At 39.9% G+C, this 18,737-nt stretch overlaps 1 protein-coding gene across 1 annotated transcript; it reads right to left on the bottom strand.

Moving 5' to 3' along the window:
* Positions 1-9,421: 9,421 nt before the first annotated feature.
* On the bottom strand, positions 9,422-18,073 carry LOC130724916 (photosystem II CP43 reaction center protein). Its single transcript, XM_057576182.1, has 2 exons — positions 18,061-18,073; positions 9,422-10,875 (listed from the first exon to the last, which is right to left on the bottom strand). Exons 1-2 carry the CDS (start codon positions 18,071-18,073, stop codon positions 9,716-9,718), a joined length of 1,173 nt encoding a protein of 390 aa, XP_057432165.1. The 3' UTR covers positions 9,422-9,715.
* Between the last annotated feature and the right edge of the window lie 664 nt (positions 18,074-18,737).

Below are 18,737 nucleotides of genomic sequence, written 5' to 3'. Positions count from 1 at the left end.
AATAATTTTACCCTTTTCATTTCCTCCGAAGCCAACTTCGCCTCCAGGCTTAAGTTTCAGCTCTCGGAACATACGCTTTTCTCCCGTCATGTGACGCGAGCATCCACTGTCCAGATACCATGATTGGTGTTTCAGTGGAGCTATCAAGGATATCTGCAACATAGATAATCTTGTCCTTAGGTACCCACTTTCTGGGTCCTCTTTTGTTAGTTACCCCAAAGGTTCTGATCACCTTGGGTGTCTCAACATGATATTTTAAAGGAATATTTGCATGATATTTAGTCATAGAGAAAGATCCCTTTTTAAGAGGGTTTTTAGCAACTTCAGCAGGTACAGGATCAGGCAATATGGTACCAGAGGGAACAAAGCATTCATACAAGGATTTAGCTTTAGACACAGAAGGCTCATTTCTAATTGGTTTAGAATAGCCAATGCCATGCATTCCATTTCTGCTTACACCATAGATCATTGAAGCCATTAAGCTTCTATCTACGCTTTTAGCCAGGAATCTTTGAAAAGATTTTTCATACTTAGATTCATGCTTACTATCAGAGGCATCGCAGGCAATAACTTCTTCTAACTTTGCAATTTGATTCTTAAGCACAGAGTTAGAATTAACTAAAGCATGGTTATCATTTTTCAAATCAGATATGATTTTCTCATGTTCAGAAGGAGTTTTAGAGACAGCAGATAAGTTCTTTTTCAGCTTCTTATGCTTAGACAACAAGGAGTTATACTTATCCATGATATCAGACAAAGCATGTTTCAGTTCAGAGGTAGAGAAGGAAGCAAATACCTCATTTTCATCGTCAGAGTCTGGATCTCCTTCTGATTCTGAGTCAGAGTCAACAGCTTCCTTTGACTCTGTTCCTTTGTCTTTAACAATAGCCATGAGTCCTTGGACTTCACCATCAGAGTCAACATCCTCTGACTCTGATTCATCGAATGTCACCATCAGACTCTTCTTGGTCTTGAAGTGCTTCTTTGGCTTCTTGTCCTTCTTCAATTTTGGACAGTCACTTTTGTAGTGCCCTGATTCTCTGCACTCAAAGCAAGTGACTTCCTTGATTGATGACTTCTTCTGACCTGAGGATTCAGACTTTCCTCTTGCCTTTCCAGAGCCTTTGAACTTGCTCTGCCTGTGCTTCCAGATGCGGTTGAGTCTCTTGGAGATCAGAGTCAGCTCATCTTCATCAGAATCTTCTGATGCTTCTTCAGATTCTTCTTCTTCAGCTTGAAGAGCCTTTGACTTCTCAACCTTAGCCTTTTCAGATTTGGATTTCAAGGCTATGGACTTTTTCCTGAGATCTTGCATCTCTGAGCGCTTCAGCTCATGGCATTTCAAAATGCTGATGAGTTCTTCTAAACTCATATTCTCAACATCTCTCGTGAGCTCTATTGAAGTCACCAAAGGCATCCAACTTTCAGGAAGACACCTGATGACCCTTATGACGTGATCTTTTGTTGTGTAGCTCTTGTTGAGAGGACGTATGCCAGCTACAAGCAGTTGAAATCTGGAGAACATTTCTTCAATGGACTCATTTGGCTCCATGATGAAGGATTCATACTTTTGGATCAAAGACAATGCCTTTGATTCTTTGACTTTCTTGTTTCCTTCATGAGACATCTTCAGAGAATCAAAAATGCCTTTAGCAAACTCACGATCTGTAATCTTCTGGTACTCCTCATAGGAGATAGCACTTAGAAGAATTGCTCTTGCTTTATGATGTTGTGAGTACAGCTTCTTTTGATCTGCAGACATCTCTGACCTTGGGATCTTTTTGCCATCTGCATCAACTGGACGCTCGTAGCCATCCACAATAATATCCCAGAGATCTGCATCGAAACCCAGAAAGAAACTTTCCAGTCTATCTTTCCAATATTCGAACCTTTGACCGTCGAACATAGGAGGCTTTGCGTTGTAACCATCTCTTTGAGTTTCACTGGTGGTGGCAGCCATTGTTTTTCACACCGGCCCGGATCACTGAACACTGTTAGGTGTGGTAATCAGAACTTGCGCTCTGATACCAATTGAAGGTATGAAAAACGGTAGAAAGGGGGGTTTGAATAACGTTTTCAGTACAAAACTACCACCTTAAAGATTTTAACAAATCTTTTCGAGAACTAAGTGCAAAAGATAGAGATAGAAAAACACACAAGTATTTTATCCTGGTTCACTTGATAAATCCCTCAAGCTAATCCAGTCCACCCGTTAAGGTGATTTCTTCCTTCTTAGAATGAAGGCAATCCACTAATCAGATAATTGTTACAACTGCACTTGAAACCTACAAGTGACTAACAATACACTGACTTAGCTCACACTAAGATTCACTCTCTTAGTCTTCTCTAGGATCCGATCAACCTTGATCTCCTAAAGGAATCACCACTAAGATTCACTCTCTTAGTCTTCTTAAGGATACTGACCTACCCGGTCCCTTAAGGAAAATCAAACAACTGTTTGAGGTTGGTGTTTACAAGGGTATGCTTCTGAATAAGCTGAGTGTAAACTAAATAAATTACAAGATGAAAGAAAGCTTAGAATATTTTGAATGTCTTGCGCGTGTGTTGCTTCTTAGTTTCTTAGCCGCTTCTTTCAATCTTCAGCCTCTATATATACTCCAAGGATTAGGGTTGAGCGTTGCATGGGAAATGCTACCGTTGGAGGGCAGTTCTGGAAAATCCAGCTTCTGCTGTGTCTGAGACTGTTAGGTAGGTCGTCAGGATAGTACATATGCTTTTGTACTTGGATAGCGACGCGACCTTTAAACCTAGGAGACTTCTGATCAGAGGAATGCTTCGTATTGGAACTTGTGAAGCCGGTTGATCAGAGTCAGAGGGAAAGCACAGATCCTCTGACCATTGTATCTTCTGATTCTGAACTCAGAGGGAAGAACATGGCCTTCAGAGTTTCTTGCTTCTGGACTTCAGAGTTTCCACTATTCAGCTTCTGGATCTTCAGAGTCTTCTACACCATCAGAACATCTGAACCTTCAGTGTTTCTTGGTTGTCAGAACTTCTGGATCATCAGAGCTTCTAGCGACTGAGTCCTCATCAGAGTTTGTATAGCTTCAGATCTTCTGAAGCTTTTCCACTGTTCATACTGAACATGGTGAATGCGAAAGCGTTGCTTGGGTTACCCTTCATACACAGTGCTTCTGATTTGTGTGAAATTGAGTCAGGGTCAGAGCCTGTAAATAGCACACTCAGAAAAACACGTTAGAGTACCACAATTGTTCATATCAAAAGGTTAACTTGTAATCATCAAAACATAGAGTTGTACTACTAGATCAAAACTTGATCTTACAGTTTGCAGCCGAATTAACCTTCAAAATTCAACCTGTAGGTTCCGATTTATATTTTTACCGGTTTCCCCTGTTTAATTCGGCTGGCAGGTGAATAAAGTCGCTTCTTCTCTCCCAAAACTATATAAAATATGCTCAATTCTAGTTTCCGGGGAAAAAGTTACGGCTGTTTGAAGTTTGCAGCCGAATTAACCTTCAAAATTCAACCAGTCGGTTCCGTTTTCTATTTTTACCGATTTCCCCCGTTTAATTTGGCTGGTAGTTGAATAAACTAGCCTCTTCTCTCCCAAAACCATATAAAATATGCTCAATTCTGGGTTCCGGGGCAAAAGTTATGGCTGTTTGAAGTTTGCAGCTGAATTAACCTTCAAAATACAACCTGTAGGTTCCGTTTTCTGTTTTTACCGGTTTCCGCCGTTTAATTCGGCTGGCACTTGAATAAAGTAGCTTCTTCTACACCAAAAGCATATAAAATATGCTCAATTCTGGGTTCCGGGGCCAAAGTTAGGGCTGTTTGAAAGTTGCAGCCGAGTTAACCTTCAAAAATCAACCTGTAGGTTCCGATTTCTATTTTTACCGATTTCCCCCGTTTAATTCGGATGGCACTTGAATAAAGTAGCTTCTTCTACCCCAAAAGCATATAAAATATTCTCAATTCTGGGTTCCGGGGCAAAAGTTAGGGTTGTATGAAAGTTGCAGCCGAGTTAACCTTCAAAATTCAACCTGTAGGTTCCTTTTTTTGTTTTTACCGATTTCCCCCGTTTAATTCGGCTGGCACTTGAATAAAGTAGCTTCTTCTACCCCAAAACCATATAAAATATGCTCAATTCTGGGTTCCGGGGCAAAAGTTAGTGCTGTTTGAAAGTTGCAGCCGAGTTAACCTTCAAAATTCAACCTGTAGGTTCTGATTTCTATTTTTACCGATTTCCCCCGTTTAATTCGGCTGGCACTTGAATATAGTAGCTTCTTCTACTCCAAAAGCATATAAAATATGCTCAATTCTGGGTTCCGGGGAAAAAGTTACGGCTGTTTGAAGTTTGCAGCCGAATTAACCTTCAAAATTCAACCTGTTGGTTCCGTTTTCTGTTTTTACCGGTTTCCCCCGTTTATTTCGTCTGGCACTTGAATAAAGTTGCTTCTTCAACACCAAAAGCATATAAAATATGCTCAATTCTGGGTTCCGGGGCCAAAGTTAGGGCTGTTTGAAAGTTGCAGCCGAGTTAACCTTCAAAAATCAATCTGTAGGTTCCGATTTCTATTTTTACCGATTTCCCCCGTTTAATTCGGATGGCACTTGAATAAAGTAGCTTCTTCTACCCCAAAAGCATATAAAATATTCTCAATTCTGGGTTCCGGGGCAAAAGTTAGGGTTGTTTGAAAGTTGCAGCCGAGTTAACCTTCAAAATTCAACCTGTAGGTTCCTTTTTTTGTTTTTACCGATTTCCCCCGTTTAATTCGGCTGGCACTTGAATAAAGTAGCTTCTTCTACCCCAAAACCCTATAAAATATGCTCAATTCTAGGTTCCGGGGCAAAAGTTTGTGATGTTTGAAAGTTGCAGCCGAGTTAACCTTCAAAATTCAACCTGTAGGTTCCGATTTCTATTTTTACCGATTTCCCCCGTTTAAATCGGCTGGTAGTTGAATAAACTAGCCTCTTCTCTCCCAAAACCATATAAAATATGCTCAATTCTGGGTTCCGGGGCAAAAGTTATGGCTGTTTGAAGTTTGCCGCTGAATTAACCTTCAAAATTCAACCTGTAGGTTCCGATTTATATTTTTACCGGTTTCCCCTGTTTAATTCGGCTGGCAGGTGAATAAAGTCGCTTCTTCTCTCCCAAAACTATATAAAATATGCTCAATTCTAGTTTCCGGGGAAAAAGTTATGGCTGTTTGAAGTTTGCAGCCGAATTAACCTTCAAAATTCAACCAGTCGGTTCCGTTTTCTATTTTTACCGGTTTCCCCTGTTTAATTCGGCTGGCAGGTGAATAAAGTAGCTTCTTCTACCCCAAAAGCATATAAAATATTCTCAATTCTGGGTTCCGGGTCAAAAGTTAGGGCAGTTTGAAAGTTGCAGCCGAGTTAACCTTCAAAATTCAACCTGTAGGTTCCGATTTATATTTTTACCGATTTCCCCCATTTAATTCGGCTGGCAGGTGAATAAAGTCGCTTCTTCTCTCACAAAAGCATATAAAATATGCTCAATTCTGGGTTCCGGGGAAAAAGTTACGGCTGTTTGAAGTTTGCAGCCGAATTAACCTTCAAAATTCAAAATGTAGGTTCCGTTTTCTGTTTTTACCGGTTTCCCCCGTTTATTTCGGCTGGCACTTGAATAAAGTAGCTTCTTCTACACCAAAAGCATATAAAATATGCTCAATTTTGGGTTCCGGGGCCAAAGTTAGGGCTGCTTGAAAGTTGCAGCCGAGTTAACCTTCAAAAATCAACCTGTAGGTTTCGATTTCTATTTTTACCGATTTCCCCCGTTTAATTCGGATGGCACTTGAATAAAGTAGCTTCTTCTACCCCAAAAGCATATAAAATATTCTCAATTCTGGGTTCCGGGGCAAAAGTTAGGGTTGTTCGAAAGTTGCAGCCGAGTTAACCTTCAAAATTCAACCTGTAGGTTCCTTTTTTTGTTTTTACCGATTTCCCCCGTTTAATTCGGCTGGCACTTGAATAAAGTAGCTTCTTCTACCCCAAAACCATATAAAATATGCTCAATTCTGGGTTCCGGGGCAAAAGTTAGTGCTGTTTGAAAGTTTCAGCCGAGTTAACCTTCAAAATTCAACCTGTAGGTTCCGATTTCTATTTTTACCGATTTCCCCCGTTTAATTCGGCTGGCACTTGATTATAGTAGCTTCTTCTACCCCAAAAGCATATAAAATATGCTCAATTCTGGGTTCCGGGGAAAAAGTTACGGCTGTTTGAAGTTTGCAGCCGAATTAACCTTCAAAATTCAACCTGTAGGTTCCGTTTTCTGTTTTGACCGGTTTCCCCCGTTTATTTCGTCTGGAACTTGAATAAAGTAGCTTCTTCTACACCAAAAGCATATAAAATATGCTCAATTCTGGGTTCCGGGGCCAAAGTTAGGGCTGTTTGAAAGTTGCAGCCGAGTTAACCTTCAAATATCAACCTGTAGGTTCCGATTTCTATTTTTACCAATTTCCCCCGTTTAGTTCGGATGGCACTTGAATAAAGTAGCTTCTTCTACCCCAAAAGCATATAAAATATTCTCAATTCTGGGTTCCGGGGCAAAAGTTAGGGTTGTTTGAAAGTTGCAGCCGAGTTAACCATCAAAATTCAACCTGTAGGTTCCGATTTCTATTTTTACCGATTTCCCCCGTTTAATTCGGATGGCACATGAATAAAGTAGCTTCTTCTACCCCAAAAGCATATAAAATATTCTCAATTCTGGGTTCCGGGGCTAAAGTTAGGGCTGTTTGAAAGTTGCAGCCGAGTTAACCTACAAAATTCAACCTGTAGGTTCCGATTTCTATTTTTACCGATTTCCCCCGTTTAATTCGGCTGGCACTTGAGTAAAGTAGCTTCTTCTTCCCCAAAAGCATATAAAATATGCTCAATTCCCGGGGCAAAAGTTAGGGCTGTTTGAAAGTTGCGGCCGAGTTAACCTTCAAAATTCAACCTGTAGGTTCCGATTTCTATTTTTACCGATTTCCCCCGTTTAATTCGGCTGGCACATGAATAAAGTAGCTTCTTCTACCCCAAAAGCATATAAAATATGCTCAATTCTGGGTTCCGGGGCCAAAGTTAGGGCTGTTTGAAAGTTGCAGCCGAGTTAACCTTCAAAAATCAACCTGTAGGATCCGATTTCTATTTTTACCGATTTCCCCCGTTTAATTCGGATGGCACTTGAATAAAGTAGCTTCTTCTACCCCAAAAGCATATAAAATATTCTCAATTCTGGGTTCCGGGGCAAAAGTTAGGGTTGTATGAAAGTTGCAGCCGAGTTAACCTTCAAAATTCAACCTGTAGGTTCCTTTTTTTGTTTTTACCGATTTCCACCGTTTAATTCGGCTGGCACTTGAATAAAGTAGCTTCTTCTACCCCAAAAGCATATAAAATATTCTCAATTCTGGGATCCGGGGCAAAAGTTAGAGCTGTTTGAAAGTTGCAGCCGAGTTAACCTTCAAAATTCAACCTGTAGGTTCCGATTTATATTTTTACCGATTTCCCCCGTTTAATTCGGTTGGCAGGTGAATAAAGTCGCATCTTCTCTCCCAAAAGCATATAAAATATGCTCAATTCTGGCTTCCGGGGCAAAAGTTATGGCTGTTTGAAGTTTGCAGCCGAATAAACCTTCAAAATTAAACCTGTAGGTTCCGATATATATTTTTACCGGTTTCCGTTGTTTAATTCGGCTGGCAGGTGAATAAAGTCCCTTCTTCTCTCCCAAAACAATATATAAAATATGCTCAATTCTAGTTTCCGGGGAAAAAGTTACGGCTGTTTGAAGTTTGCAGCCGAATTAACCTTCAAATTTCAACCAGTAGGTTCCGTTTTCTATTTTTACCGATTTTCCCCGTTTAATTCGGCTGGCAGTTGAATAAACTAGCCTCTTCTCTCCCAAAAACATATAAAATAGGCTCAATTCTGGGTTCCGGGGCAAAAGTTATGGCTGTTTGAAAGTTGCAGCCGAGTTAACCTTCAAAATTCAACCTGTAGGTTCCGATTTATATTTTTACCGATTTCCCCCGTTTAATTCGGCTGGCACATGAATAAAGTAGCTTCTTCTACCCCAAAAGCATATAAAATATGCTCAATTCTAGGTTCCGGGGCAAAAGTTAGGGCTGTTTGAAAGTTGCAGCCGAGTTAACCTTTAAAATTCAACCTGTAGGTTCCAATTTCTATTTTTACCGATTACCCCCGTTTAATTCGGCTGGCACATGAATAAAGTAGCTTCTTCTACCCCAAAAGCATAAAAAATATGCTCAATTCTGGGTTCCGGGGCAAAAGTTAGGGCTGTTTGAAAGTTACAGCCGAGTTATCCTTCAAAATTCAACCTGTAGGTTCCGATTTATATTTTTACCGATTTCCCCCGTTTAATTCGGCTGGCAGGTGAATAAAGTCGCTTCTTCTCTCACAAAAGCATATAAAATATGCTCAATTCTGGGTTCCGTGGAAAAAGTTATGGCTGTTTGAATTTTGCAGCTGAATTAACCTTCAAAATTCAACCTGTAGGTTCCGTTTTCTGTTTTTACCGGTTTCCCCCGTTTATTTCGGCTGGCACTTGAATAAAGTAGCTTCTTCTACACCAAAAGCATATAAAATTTGCTCAATTCTGGGTTCCGGGGCCAAAGTTAGGGCTGTTTGAAAGTTGCAGCCGAGTTAACCTTCAAAATTCAACCTGTAGGTTCCTTTTTCTGTTTTTACCGATTTCCCCCGTTTAATTCGGCTGGCACTTGAATAAAGTAGCTTCTTCTACCCCAAAAGCATATAAAATATGCTCAATTTTGGGTTCCGGGGCAAAAGTTAGGGTTGTTTGAAAGTTGCAGCCGAGTTAACCTTCAAAATTCAACCTGTAGGTTCCGATTTCTATTTTTACCGATTTCCCCCGTTTAATTCGGCTGGCACATGAATAAAGTAGCTTCTTCTACCCCAAAAGCATATAAAATATTCTCAATTCTGGGTTCTGGGGCAAAAGTTAGGGCTGTTTGAAAGTTGCAGCTGAGTTAACCTTCAAAATTCAACCTGTAGGTTCCGATTTCTATTTTTACCGATTTCCCCCGTTTAATTCGGCTGGCACTTGAGTAAAGTAGCTTCTTCTACCCCAAGAGCATATAAAATATGCTCAATTCTGGGTTCCGGGGCAAAAGTAAGGGCTGTTTGAAAGTTGCAGCCGAGTTAACCTTCAAAATTCAAACGGGCATGTTGGATCATGTAGTTTTTTTTGGGCCTGAATCGAGAGTAGTTTTTTTTTTTACTTCACAAACAAAACAAACGGGCATGTTGGATCATGTATATATATATATATATATAGATACAAAACTAGACCAATAGAAGATTCACACCAGATATCTTTACTATAGATAGGGTAAAAAGGGGGTATCTATTCGTATGGTTATGTTCTATTCAGTGGAATAACGATAAAATAGAAATTAGCTTTTGGAGAGATGGCTGAGTGGTTGATAGCCCCGGTCTTGAAAACCGGTATAGTTTGAAAGAATTATCGAGGGTTCGAATCCCTCTCTCTCCTTTTTTTGTCGAATGGTTTTTTTTTGATTCTTGGTTGGCTCGTTTTTTCGGGCTTGGCTATATCACCACTTAGCCAAGCCCGAAAAAATTAGATATATAAATAAGTTGAAAAGAAAATACTTTTTCAATATGATCTGCTCCACTCAACCCAATATATAGTCAAATCAAAATGATTACTACGTCAAGCATTAGATCTCATGTCTCAATTAAGTGGAGTCATGGAAAGAACAGGTTCAAAATCTCGATCAATTCCTTTTTCAAATCCCGCGGCAGCTGCGCGAGCTCTTCCAGCGTGCCATAAATGACCCACGAATAGAAAGAATCCTAGAACAAAGTGAGAAGTAGCTAACCAACTTCTAGGAGAAACGTAATTGACTGCATTGATCTCCGTAGCTACACCCCCCACGGAATTTAAGGAACCTAAAGGAGCGTGAGTCATATATTCCGCGAAACGACGTTCTTGCCAAGGCTGTATGTCTTTTTTGAGTCTACTCAAGTCCAAACCATTTGGACCCCTTAGAGGTTCCAACCAAGGAGCACGAAGATCCCAAAACCGCATAGTTTCTCCTCCAAAAATGACTTCTCCGGTCGGAGAACGCATTAGGTATTTACCTAAACCGGTAGGCCCTTGAGCGGATCCTACATTAGCCCCAAGACGCTGGTCTCTAACTAGAAAAGTAAATGCTTGAGCTTGAGAAGCTTCTGGTCCAGTGGGTCCATAAAACTCACTAGGATAAGCGGTATTATTAAACCAGACAAAGCAACAAGCAATAAAACCAAAAACGGATAAAGCTGCTAAACTATAAGACAAGTAAGCTTCTCCAGACCATACTAGTGCACGCCGAGCCCATGCAAAGGGTTTTGTTAAAATATGCCAGATTCCACCAAGTATACAAATGGAACCCAACCATACATGTCCCCCAATTATGTCTTCCAAATCGTCCACACTAACAATCCACCCCTCTCCCCCAAAAGGTGATTTTAGTAAATAACCAAATATAATACTTGGACTAAGGGTCAAATTGGTAATTTTTCTTACATCTCCTCCCCCGGGAGCCCAAGTATCATATATACCCCCAAAATAAGAAGCCTTGAATACTAGAAGAAAAGCCCCTATACCTAACAAGATTAAGTGAATACCCAAAATGGTAGTCATTTTATTTCTATCTTTCCATACATAACCGAAAAATGGAAAAGATTCTTCAAGAGTCTCAGGTCCCAGAAGTGCATGATAAATACCGCCAAATCCTAATACCGCAGAGGAAATTAAGTGAAGTACTCCAGAAACAAAGTATGGGAAGGTGTCTATAACCTCTCCCCCAGGACCGACCCCCCAACCTAGAGTAGCTAGATGGGGAAGTACTTCATATAAAACAGGTTCCGATTTATATTTTTACCGATTTCCCCCGTTTAATTCGGCTGGCAGGTGAATAAAGTCGCTTCTACTCTCCCAAAAGCATATAAAATATGCTCAATTCTGGCTTCCGGGGCAAAAGTTATGGCTGTTTGAAGTTTGCAGCCGAATAAACCTTCAAAATTAAACCTGTAGGTTCCGATATATATTTTTACCGGTTTCCCCTGTTTAATTCGGCTGGCAGGTGAATAAAGTCCCTTCTTCTCTCCCAAAACTATATAAAATGTGCTCAATTCTAGTTTCCGGGGAAAAAGTTACGGCTGTTTGAAGTTTGCTGCCGAATTAACCTTCAAAATTCAACCAGTAGGTTCCGTTTTCTATTTTTACCGATTTCCCCCGTTTAATTCGGCAGGCAGTTGAATAAACTAGCCTCTTCTCTCCCAAAACCATATAAAATATGCTCAATTCTGGGTTCCGGGGCAAAAGTTATGGCTGTTTGAAGTTTGCAGCTGAATTAACCTTCAAAATTCAACCTGTAGGTTCCGATTTATATTTTTACCGATTTCCCCCGTTTAATTCGGCTGGCACTTGAATAAAGTAGCTTCTTCTACCCCAAAAGCATATAAAATATTCTCAATTCTGGGTTCCGGGGCAAAAGTTTGGGCTGTTTGAAAGTTACAGCCGAGTTAATCTTCAAAATTCAACCTGTAGGTTCCGACTTATATTTTTACTGATTTCCCCCGTTTAATTCGGCTGGCAGGTGAATAAAGTCGCTTCTTCTCTCCCAAAACTATATAAAATATGCTCAATTCTAGTTTCTGGGGAAAAAGTTACGGCTGTTTGAAGTTTGCAGCCGAATTAACCTTCAAAATTCAACCAGTAGGTTCCGTTTTCTATTTTTACCGATTTCCCCCGTTTAATTCGGCTGGCAGTTGAATCAACTAGCTTCTTCTCTCACAAAAGCATATAAAATATGCTCAATTCTGGGTTCCGGGGCAAAAGTTATGGCTGTTTGAAGTTTGCAGCTGAATTAACCTCTAAAATTCAACCTGTAGGTTCCGTTTTCTGTTTTTACCGGTTTCCCCCGTTTATTTCGGCTGGCACTTGAATAAAGTAGCTTCTTCTACACCAAAAGCATATAAAATATGCTCAATTCTGGGTTCCGGGGCAAAAGTTAGGGCTGTTTGAAAGTTGCAGCCGAGTTAACCTTCAAAATTCCACCTGTAGGTTCCGATTTCTATTTTTACCGATTTCCCCCATTTAATTCGGCTGGCACTTGAATAAAGTAGCTTCTTCTACCCCAAAAGCATATAAAATATTCTCAATTCTGGGTTCCGGGGCAAAAGTTAGGGCTGTTTGAAAGTTGCAGCCGAGTTAACCTTCAAAATTCAACCTGTAGGTTCCTTTTTCTGTTTTTACCGGTTTCCGCCGTTTAATTCGGCTGGCACTTGAATAAAGTAGCTTCTTCTACCCCAAAAGCATATAAAATATGCTCAATTCTAGGTTCCGGAGCAAAAGTTAGGGCTGTTTGAAAGTTGCAGCCGAGTTAACCTTCAAAATTAACCCTGTAGGTTCCGATGTACTCCCTCCGGTCCTATTTATAAGCATGAAAGAGAAGAAAAACCTTGGTCCTTTTTATAAGAACCCAATGAAAGTTTGAGCTATATTAATTAATTTTTTCCAATGATGCCCTTATTAATTCTAACTTGTAAAATGTGTCTCATTAATTATTCTCTCTCTTTCCCACTTTCCAACACTAATAACAAAGGGTAATTTTGGAAGTTTATTTTGATTTAAGACAAATTTAATGCATTTTATCTAGTTTAACTACATTTCTTAAACTATGTGAATTTTTTTTTTGTTGCTTATAAATAGGACCGGAGGGAGTATATTTTTTCCGATTTCCCCCGTTTAATTCGGCTGGCAGGTGAATAAAGTCGCTTCTTCTCTCCCAAAAGCATATAAAATATGCTCAATTCTGGCTTCCGGGGCAAAAGTTATGGCTGTTTGAAGTTTGCAGCCGAATAAACCTTAAAAATTAAACCTGTAGGTTCCGATATATATTTTTACCGGTTTCCCCTGTTTAATTCGGCTGGCAGGTGAATAAAGTCCCTTCTTCTCTCCTAAAACTATATAAAATATGCTCAATTCTAGTTTTCGGGGAAAAAGTTACGGCAGTTTGAAGTTTGCAGCCGAATTAACCTTCAAAATTCAACCTGTATGTTCCTTTTTCTGTTTTTACCGGTTTCCGCCGTTTAATTCGGCTGGCACTTGAATAAAGTAGCTTCTTCTACCCCAAAAGCATATAAAATATGCTCAATTCTGGGTTCCGGGGCAAAAGTTAGGGCTGTTTGAAAGTTGCAGCCGAGTTAACCTTTAAAATTCAACCTGTAGGTTCCGATTTCTATTTTTACCGATTTCCCCCGTTTAATTCGGCTGGCACTTGAATAAAGTAGCTTCTTCTACCCCAAAAGCATATAAAATATGCTCAGTTCAGGGTTCCAGGGCAAAAGTTAGGGCTGTTTGAAAGTTGCAGCCGAGTAAACCTTCAAAATTCAACCTGTAGGTTCCGATTTCTATTTTTACCGATTTCCCCCGTTTAATTCGGCTGGCACTTGAATAAAGTAGCTTCTTCTACCCCAAAAGCATATAAAATATGCTCAATTCTAGGTTCCGGGGCAAAAGTTAGGGCTGTTTGAAAGTTGCAGCCGAGTTAACCTTCAAAATTAACCCTGTAGGTTCCGATGTACTCCCTCCGGTCCTATTTATAAGCATGAAAGAGAAGAAAAACCTTGGTCCTTTTTATAAGAACCAAATGAAAGTTTGAGCTATATTAATTAATTTTTTCCAATGATGCCCTTATTAATTCTAACTTGTAAAATGTGTCTCATTAATTATTCTCTCTCTTTCCCACTTTCCAACACTAATAACAAAGGGTAATTTTGGAAGTTTATTTTGATTTAAGACAAATTTAATGCATTTTATCTAGTTTAACTACATTTCTTAAACTATGTGAATTTTTTTTTTGTTGCTTATAAATAGGACCGGAGGGAGTATATTTTTACCGATTTCCCCGGTTTAATTCGGCTGGTAGGTGAATAAAGTCGCTTCTTCTCTCCCAAAAGCATATAAAATATGTTCAATTCTGGCTTCCGGGGCAAAAGTTATGGCTGTTTGAAGTTTGCAGCCGAATAAACCTTCAAAATTAAACCTGTAGGTTCCGATATATATTTTTACCGGTTTCCCCTGTTTAATTCGGCTGGCAGGTGAATAAAGTCCCTTCTTCTCTCCTAAAACTATATAAAATATGCTCAATTCTAGTTTTCGGGGAAAAAGTTACGGCAGTTTGAAGTTTGCAGCCGAATTAACCTTCAAAATTCAACCTGTATGTTCCTTTTTCTGTTTTTACCGGTTTCCGCCGTTTAATTCGGCTGGCACTTGAATAAAGTAGCTTCTTCTATCCCAAAAGCATATAAAATATGCTCAATTCTAGGTTCCGGGGCAAAAGTTCGGGCTGTTTGAAAGTTGCAACCGAGTTAACCTTCAAAATTCAACCTGTAGGTTCCGATTTATATTTTTACCGATTTCCCCCGTTTAATTCGGCTGGCACTTGAATAAAGTAGCTTCTTCTACCCCAAAAGCATATAAAATATTCTCAATTCTGGGTTCCGGGGCAAAAGTTTGGGCTGTTTGAAAGTTGCAGCCGAGTTAACCTTCAAAATTCAACCTGTAGGTTCCGACTTATATTTTTACTGATTTCCCCCGTTTAATTCGGCTGGCAGGTGAATAAAGTCGCTTCTTCTCTCCCAAAACTATAAAAAATATGCTCAATTCTAGTTTCTGGGGAAAAAGTTACGGCTGTTTGAAGTTTGCAGCCGAATTAACCTTCAAAATTCAACCAGTAGGTTCCGTTTTCTATTTTTACCGATTTCCCCCGTTTAATTCGGCTGGCAATTGAATAAACTAGCCTCTTCTCTCCCAAAACAATATAAAATATGCTCAATTCTGGGTTCCGGGGCAAAAGTTATGGCTGTTTGAAGTTTGCAGCTGAATTAACCTTCAAAATTTAACCTGTAGGTTCCGTTTTCTGTATTTACCGGTTTCTGCCGTTTAATTCGGCTGGCACTTGAATAAAGTAGCTTCTTCTACCCCAAAAGCATGTAAAATATGCTCAATTCTGGGTTCCGGGGCAAAAGTTAGGGCTGTTTGAAAGTTGCAGCCGAGTTATCCTTCAAAATTCAACCTGTAGGTTCCGATTTATATTTTTAAAGATTTCCCCCGTTTAACTCGGCTGGCAGGTGAATAAAGTCGCTTCTTCTCTCACAAAAGCATATAAAATATGCTCAGTTCTGGGTTCCGGGGCAAAAGTTATGGCTGTTTGAAGTTTGCAGCTAAATTAACCTTCAAAATTCAACCTGTAGGTTCCGTTTTCTGTTTTTACCGGTTTCCCCCGTTTATTTCCGCTGGCACTTGAATAAAGTAGCTTCTTCTACACCAAAAGCATATAAAATATGCTCAATTCTGGGTTCCGGGGCAAAAGTTAGGGCTGTTTGAAAGTTGCAGCCGAGTTAACCTTCAAAATTCAACCTGTAGGTTCCTTTTTCTGTTTTTACCGGTTTCCGCCGTTTAATTCGGCTGGCACTTGAATAAAGTAGCTTCTTCTACCCCAAAAGCATATAAAATATGCTCAATTCTAGGTTCCGGGGCAAAAGTTCGGGCTGTTTGAAAGTTGCAACCGAGTTAACCTTCAAAATTCAACCTGTAGGTTCCGATTTATATTTTTACCGATTTCCCCCGTTTAATTCGGCTGGCACTTGAATAAAGTAGCTTCTTCTACCCCAAAAGCATATAAAATATGCTCAATTCTAGGTTCCGGGGCAAAAGTTCGGGCTGTTTGAAAGTTGCAACCGAGTTAACCTTCAAAATTCAACCTGTAGGTTCCGATTTATATTTTTACCGATTTCCCCCGTTTAATTCGGCTGGCACTTGAGTAAAGTAGCTTCTTCTACCCCAAAAGCATATAAAATATTCTCAATTCTGGGTTCCGGGGCAAAAGTTTGGGCTGTTTGAAAGTTGCAGCCGAGTTAACCTTCAAAATTCAACCTGTAGGTTCCGACTTATATTTTAACTGATTTCCCCCGTTTAAGTCGGCTGGCAGGTGAATAAAGTCGCTTCTTCTCTCCCAAAACTATAAAAAATATGCTCAATTCTAGTTTCTGGGGAAAAAGTTACGGCTGTTTGAAGTTTGCAGCCGAATTAACCTTCAAAATTCAACCAGTAGGTTCCGTTTTCTATTTTTACCGATTTCCCCCGTTTAATTCGGCTGGCAATTGTATAAACTAGCCTCTTCTCTCCCAAAACAATATAAAATATGCTCAATTCTGGGTTCCGGGGCAAAAGTTATGGCTGTTTGAAGTTTGCAGCTGAATTAACCTTCAAAATTCAACCTGTAGGTTCCGTTTTCTGTTTTTACCGGTTTCTGCCGTTTAATTCGGCTGGCACTTGAATAAAGTAGCTTCTTCTACCCCAAAAGCATCTAAAATATGCTCAATTCTGGGTTCCGGGGCACAAGTTAGGACTGTTTGAAAGTTGCAGCCGAGTTAACCTTCAAAATTCAACCTGTAGGTTCCGTTTTCTGTATTTACCAGTTTCTGCCGTTTAATTCGGCTGACACTTGAATAAAGTAGCTTCTTCTACCCCAAAAGCATGTAAAATATGCTCAATTCTGGGTTCCGGGGCAAAAGTTAGGGCTGTTTGAAAGTTGCAGCCGAGTTATCCTTCAAAATTCAACCTGTAGGTTCCGATTTTTATTTTTAAAGATTTCCCCCGTTTAACTCGGCTAGCAGGTGAATAAAGTCGCTTCTTCTCTCACAAAAGCATATAAAATATGCTCAATTCTGGGTTCCGGGGCAAAAGTTATGGCTGTTTGAAGTTTGCAGCCGAATTAACCTTCAAAATTAAACCTGTAGGTTCCGATTTATATTTTTACCGGTTTCCCCTGTTTAATTCGGCTGGCAGGTGAATAAAGTCGCTTCTTCTACCCCAAAAGCATCTAAAATATGCTCAATTCTGGGTTCCGGGGCACAAGTTAGGACTGTTTGAAAGTTGCAGCCGAGTTAACCTTCAAAATTCAACCTCTAGGTTCCGTTTTCTGTATTTACCGGTTTCTGCCGTTTAATTCGGCTGACACTTGAATAAAGTAGCTTCTTCTACCCCAAAAGCATGTAAAATATGCTCAATTCTGGGTTCCGGGGCAAAAGTTAGGGCTGTTTGAAAGTTGCAGCCGAGTTAACCTTCAAAATTCAGCCTGTAGGTTCCGATTTATATTTTTACCGATTTCCCCCGTTTAATTCGGCTGGCAGGTGAATAAAGTCGCTTCTTCTCTCCCAAAAGCATATAAAATATGCTCAATTCTGGGTTCCGGGGCAAAAGTTATGGCTGTTTGAAGTTTGCAGCCGAATTAACCTTCAAAATTAAACATGTAGGTTCCGATTTATATTTTTACCGGTTTCCCCTGTTTAATTTGGCTGGCAGGTGGATAAAGTCGCTTCTTCTCTCCCAAAACTATATAAAATATGCTCAATTCTAGTTTCCGGGGAAAAAGTTACGGCTGTTTGAATTTTGCAGCCGAATTAACCTTCAAAATTCAACCAGTAGGTTCCGTTTTCTATTTTTACCGATTTCCCCCGTTTAATTCGGCTGGCAGTTGAATAAACTAGCCTCTTCTCTCCCAAAACCATATAAAATATGCTCAATTCTGGGTTCCGGGGCAAAAGTTATGGCTGTTTGAAGTTTGCAGCTGAATTAACCTTCAAAATTCAACCTGTAGGTTCCGTTTTCTATTTTTACCGGTTTCCCCCGTTTATTTCCGCTGGCACTTGAATAAACTAGCCTCTTCTCTCCCAAAACCATATAAAATATGCTCAATTCTGGGTTCCGGGGCAAAAGTTATGGCTGTTTGAAGTTTGCAGCCGAATTAACCATTAAAATTCAACCAGTAGGTTCCGTATTCTATTTTTACCGATTTCCCCCGTTTATATCGGCTGGCAGATGAATAAAGTAGCTTCTTCTCTCCCAAAAGCATATAAAATATGCTCAATTCTGGGTTCCGGGGCAAAAGTTAGGGCTGTTTGAAAGTTGCAGCCGAGTTAGCCTTCAAAATTCAACCTGTAGGTTCCGATTTCTATTTTTACCGGTTTCCCCCATTTATTTCGGCTGACACTTGAATAAAGTAGATTCTTCTACACCAAAAGCATATAAAATATGCTCAATTCTAGGTTCCGGGGCAAACGTTAGGGCTGTTTGAAAGTTGCAGCCGAGTTAACCTTCAAAATTCAACCTGTAGGTTCCGATTTTTATTTTTACCGATTTCCCCCTTTAATTCGGCTGGCAGGTGAATAGAGTCGCTTCTTCTCTCCCAAATGCATATAAAATATGCTCAATTCTGGGTTCCGGGGCAAAAGTTATGGCTGTTTGAAGTTTGCAGCCGAATTAACCTTCAAAATTAAACCTGTAGGTTCCGATTTATATTTTTACCGGTTTCCCCTGTTTAATTCGGCTGGCAGGTGAATAAAGTCGCTTCTTCTCTCCCAAAACTATATAAAATATGCTCAATTCTAGTTTCCGGGGAAAAAGTTACGGCTGTTTAAAGTTTGCAGCCGAATTAACCTTCAAAATTCAACCAGTAGGTTCCGTTTTCTATTTTTACCGATTTCCCCCGTTTAATTCGGCTGGTAGTTGAATAAACTAGCCTCTTCTCTCCCAAAACCATATAAAATATGCTCAATTCTGGGTTCCGGGGCAAAAGTTATGGCTGTTTGAAGTTTGCAGCTGAATTAACCTTCAAAATTCAACCTGTAGGTTCCGTTTT

Source organism: Lotus japonicus, chromosome 6, assembly GCF_012489685.1.
Source record: "Lotus japonicus ecotype B-129 chromosome 6, LjGifu_v1.2".
Lineage (NCBI taxonomy): Eukaryota > Viridiplantae > Streptophyta > Magnoliopsida > Fabales > Fabaceae > Lotus > Lotus japonicus.
Note: the sequence above shows the minus strand (reverse complement) of the source record. Positions and strands in the feature narration are given on the sequence as shown.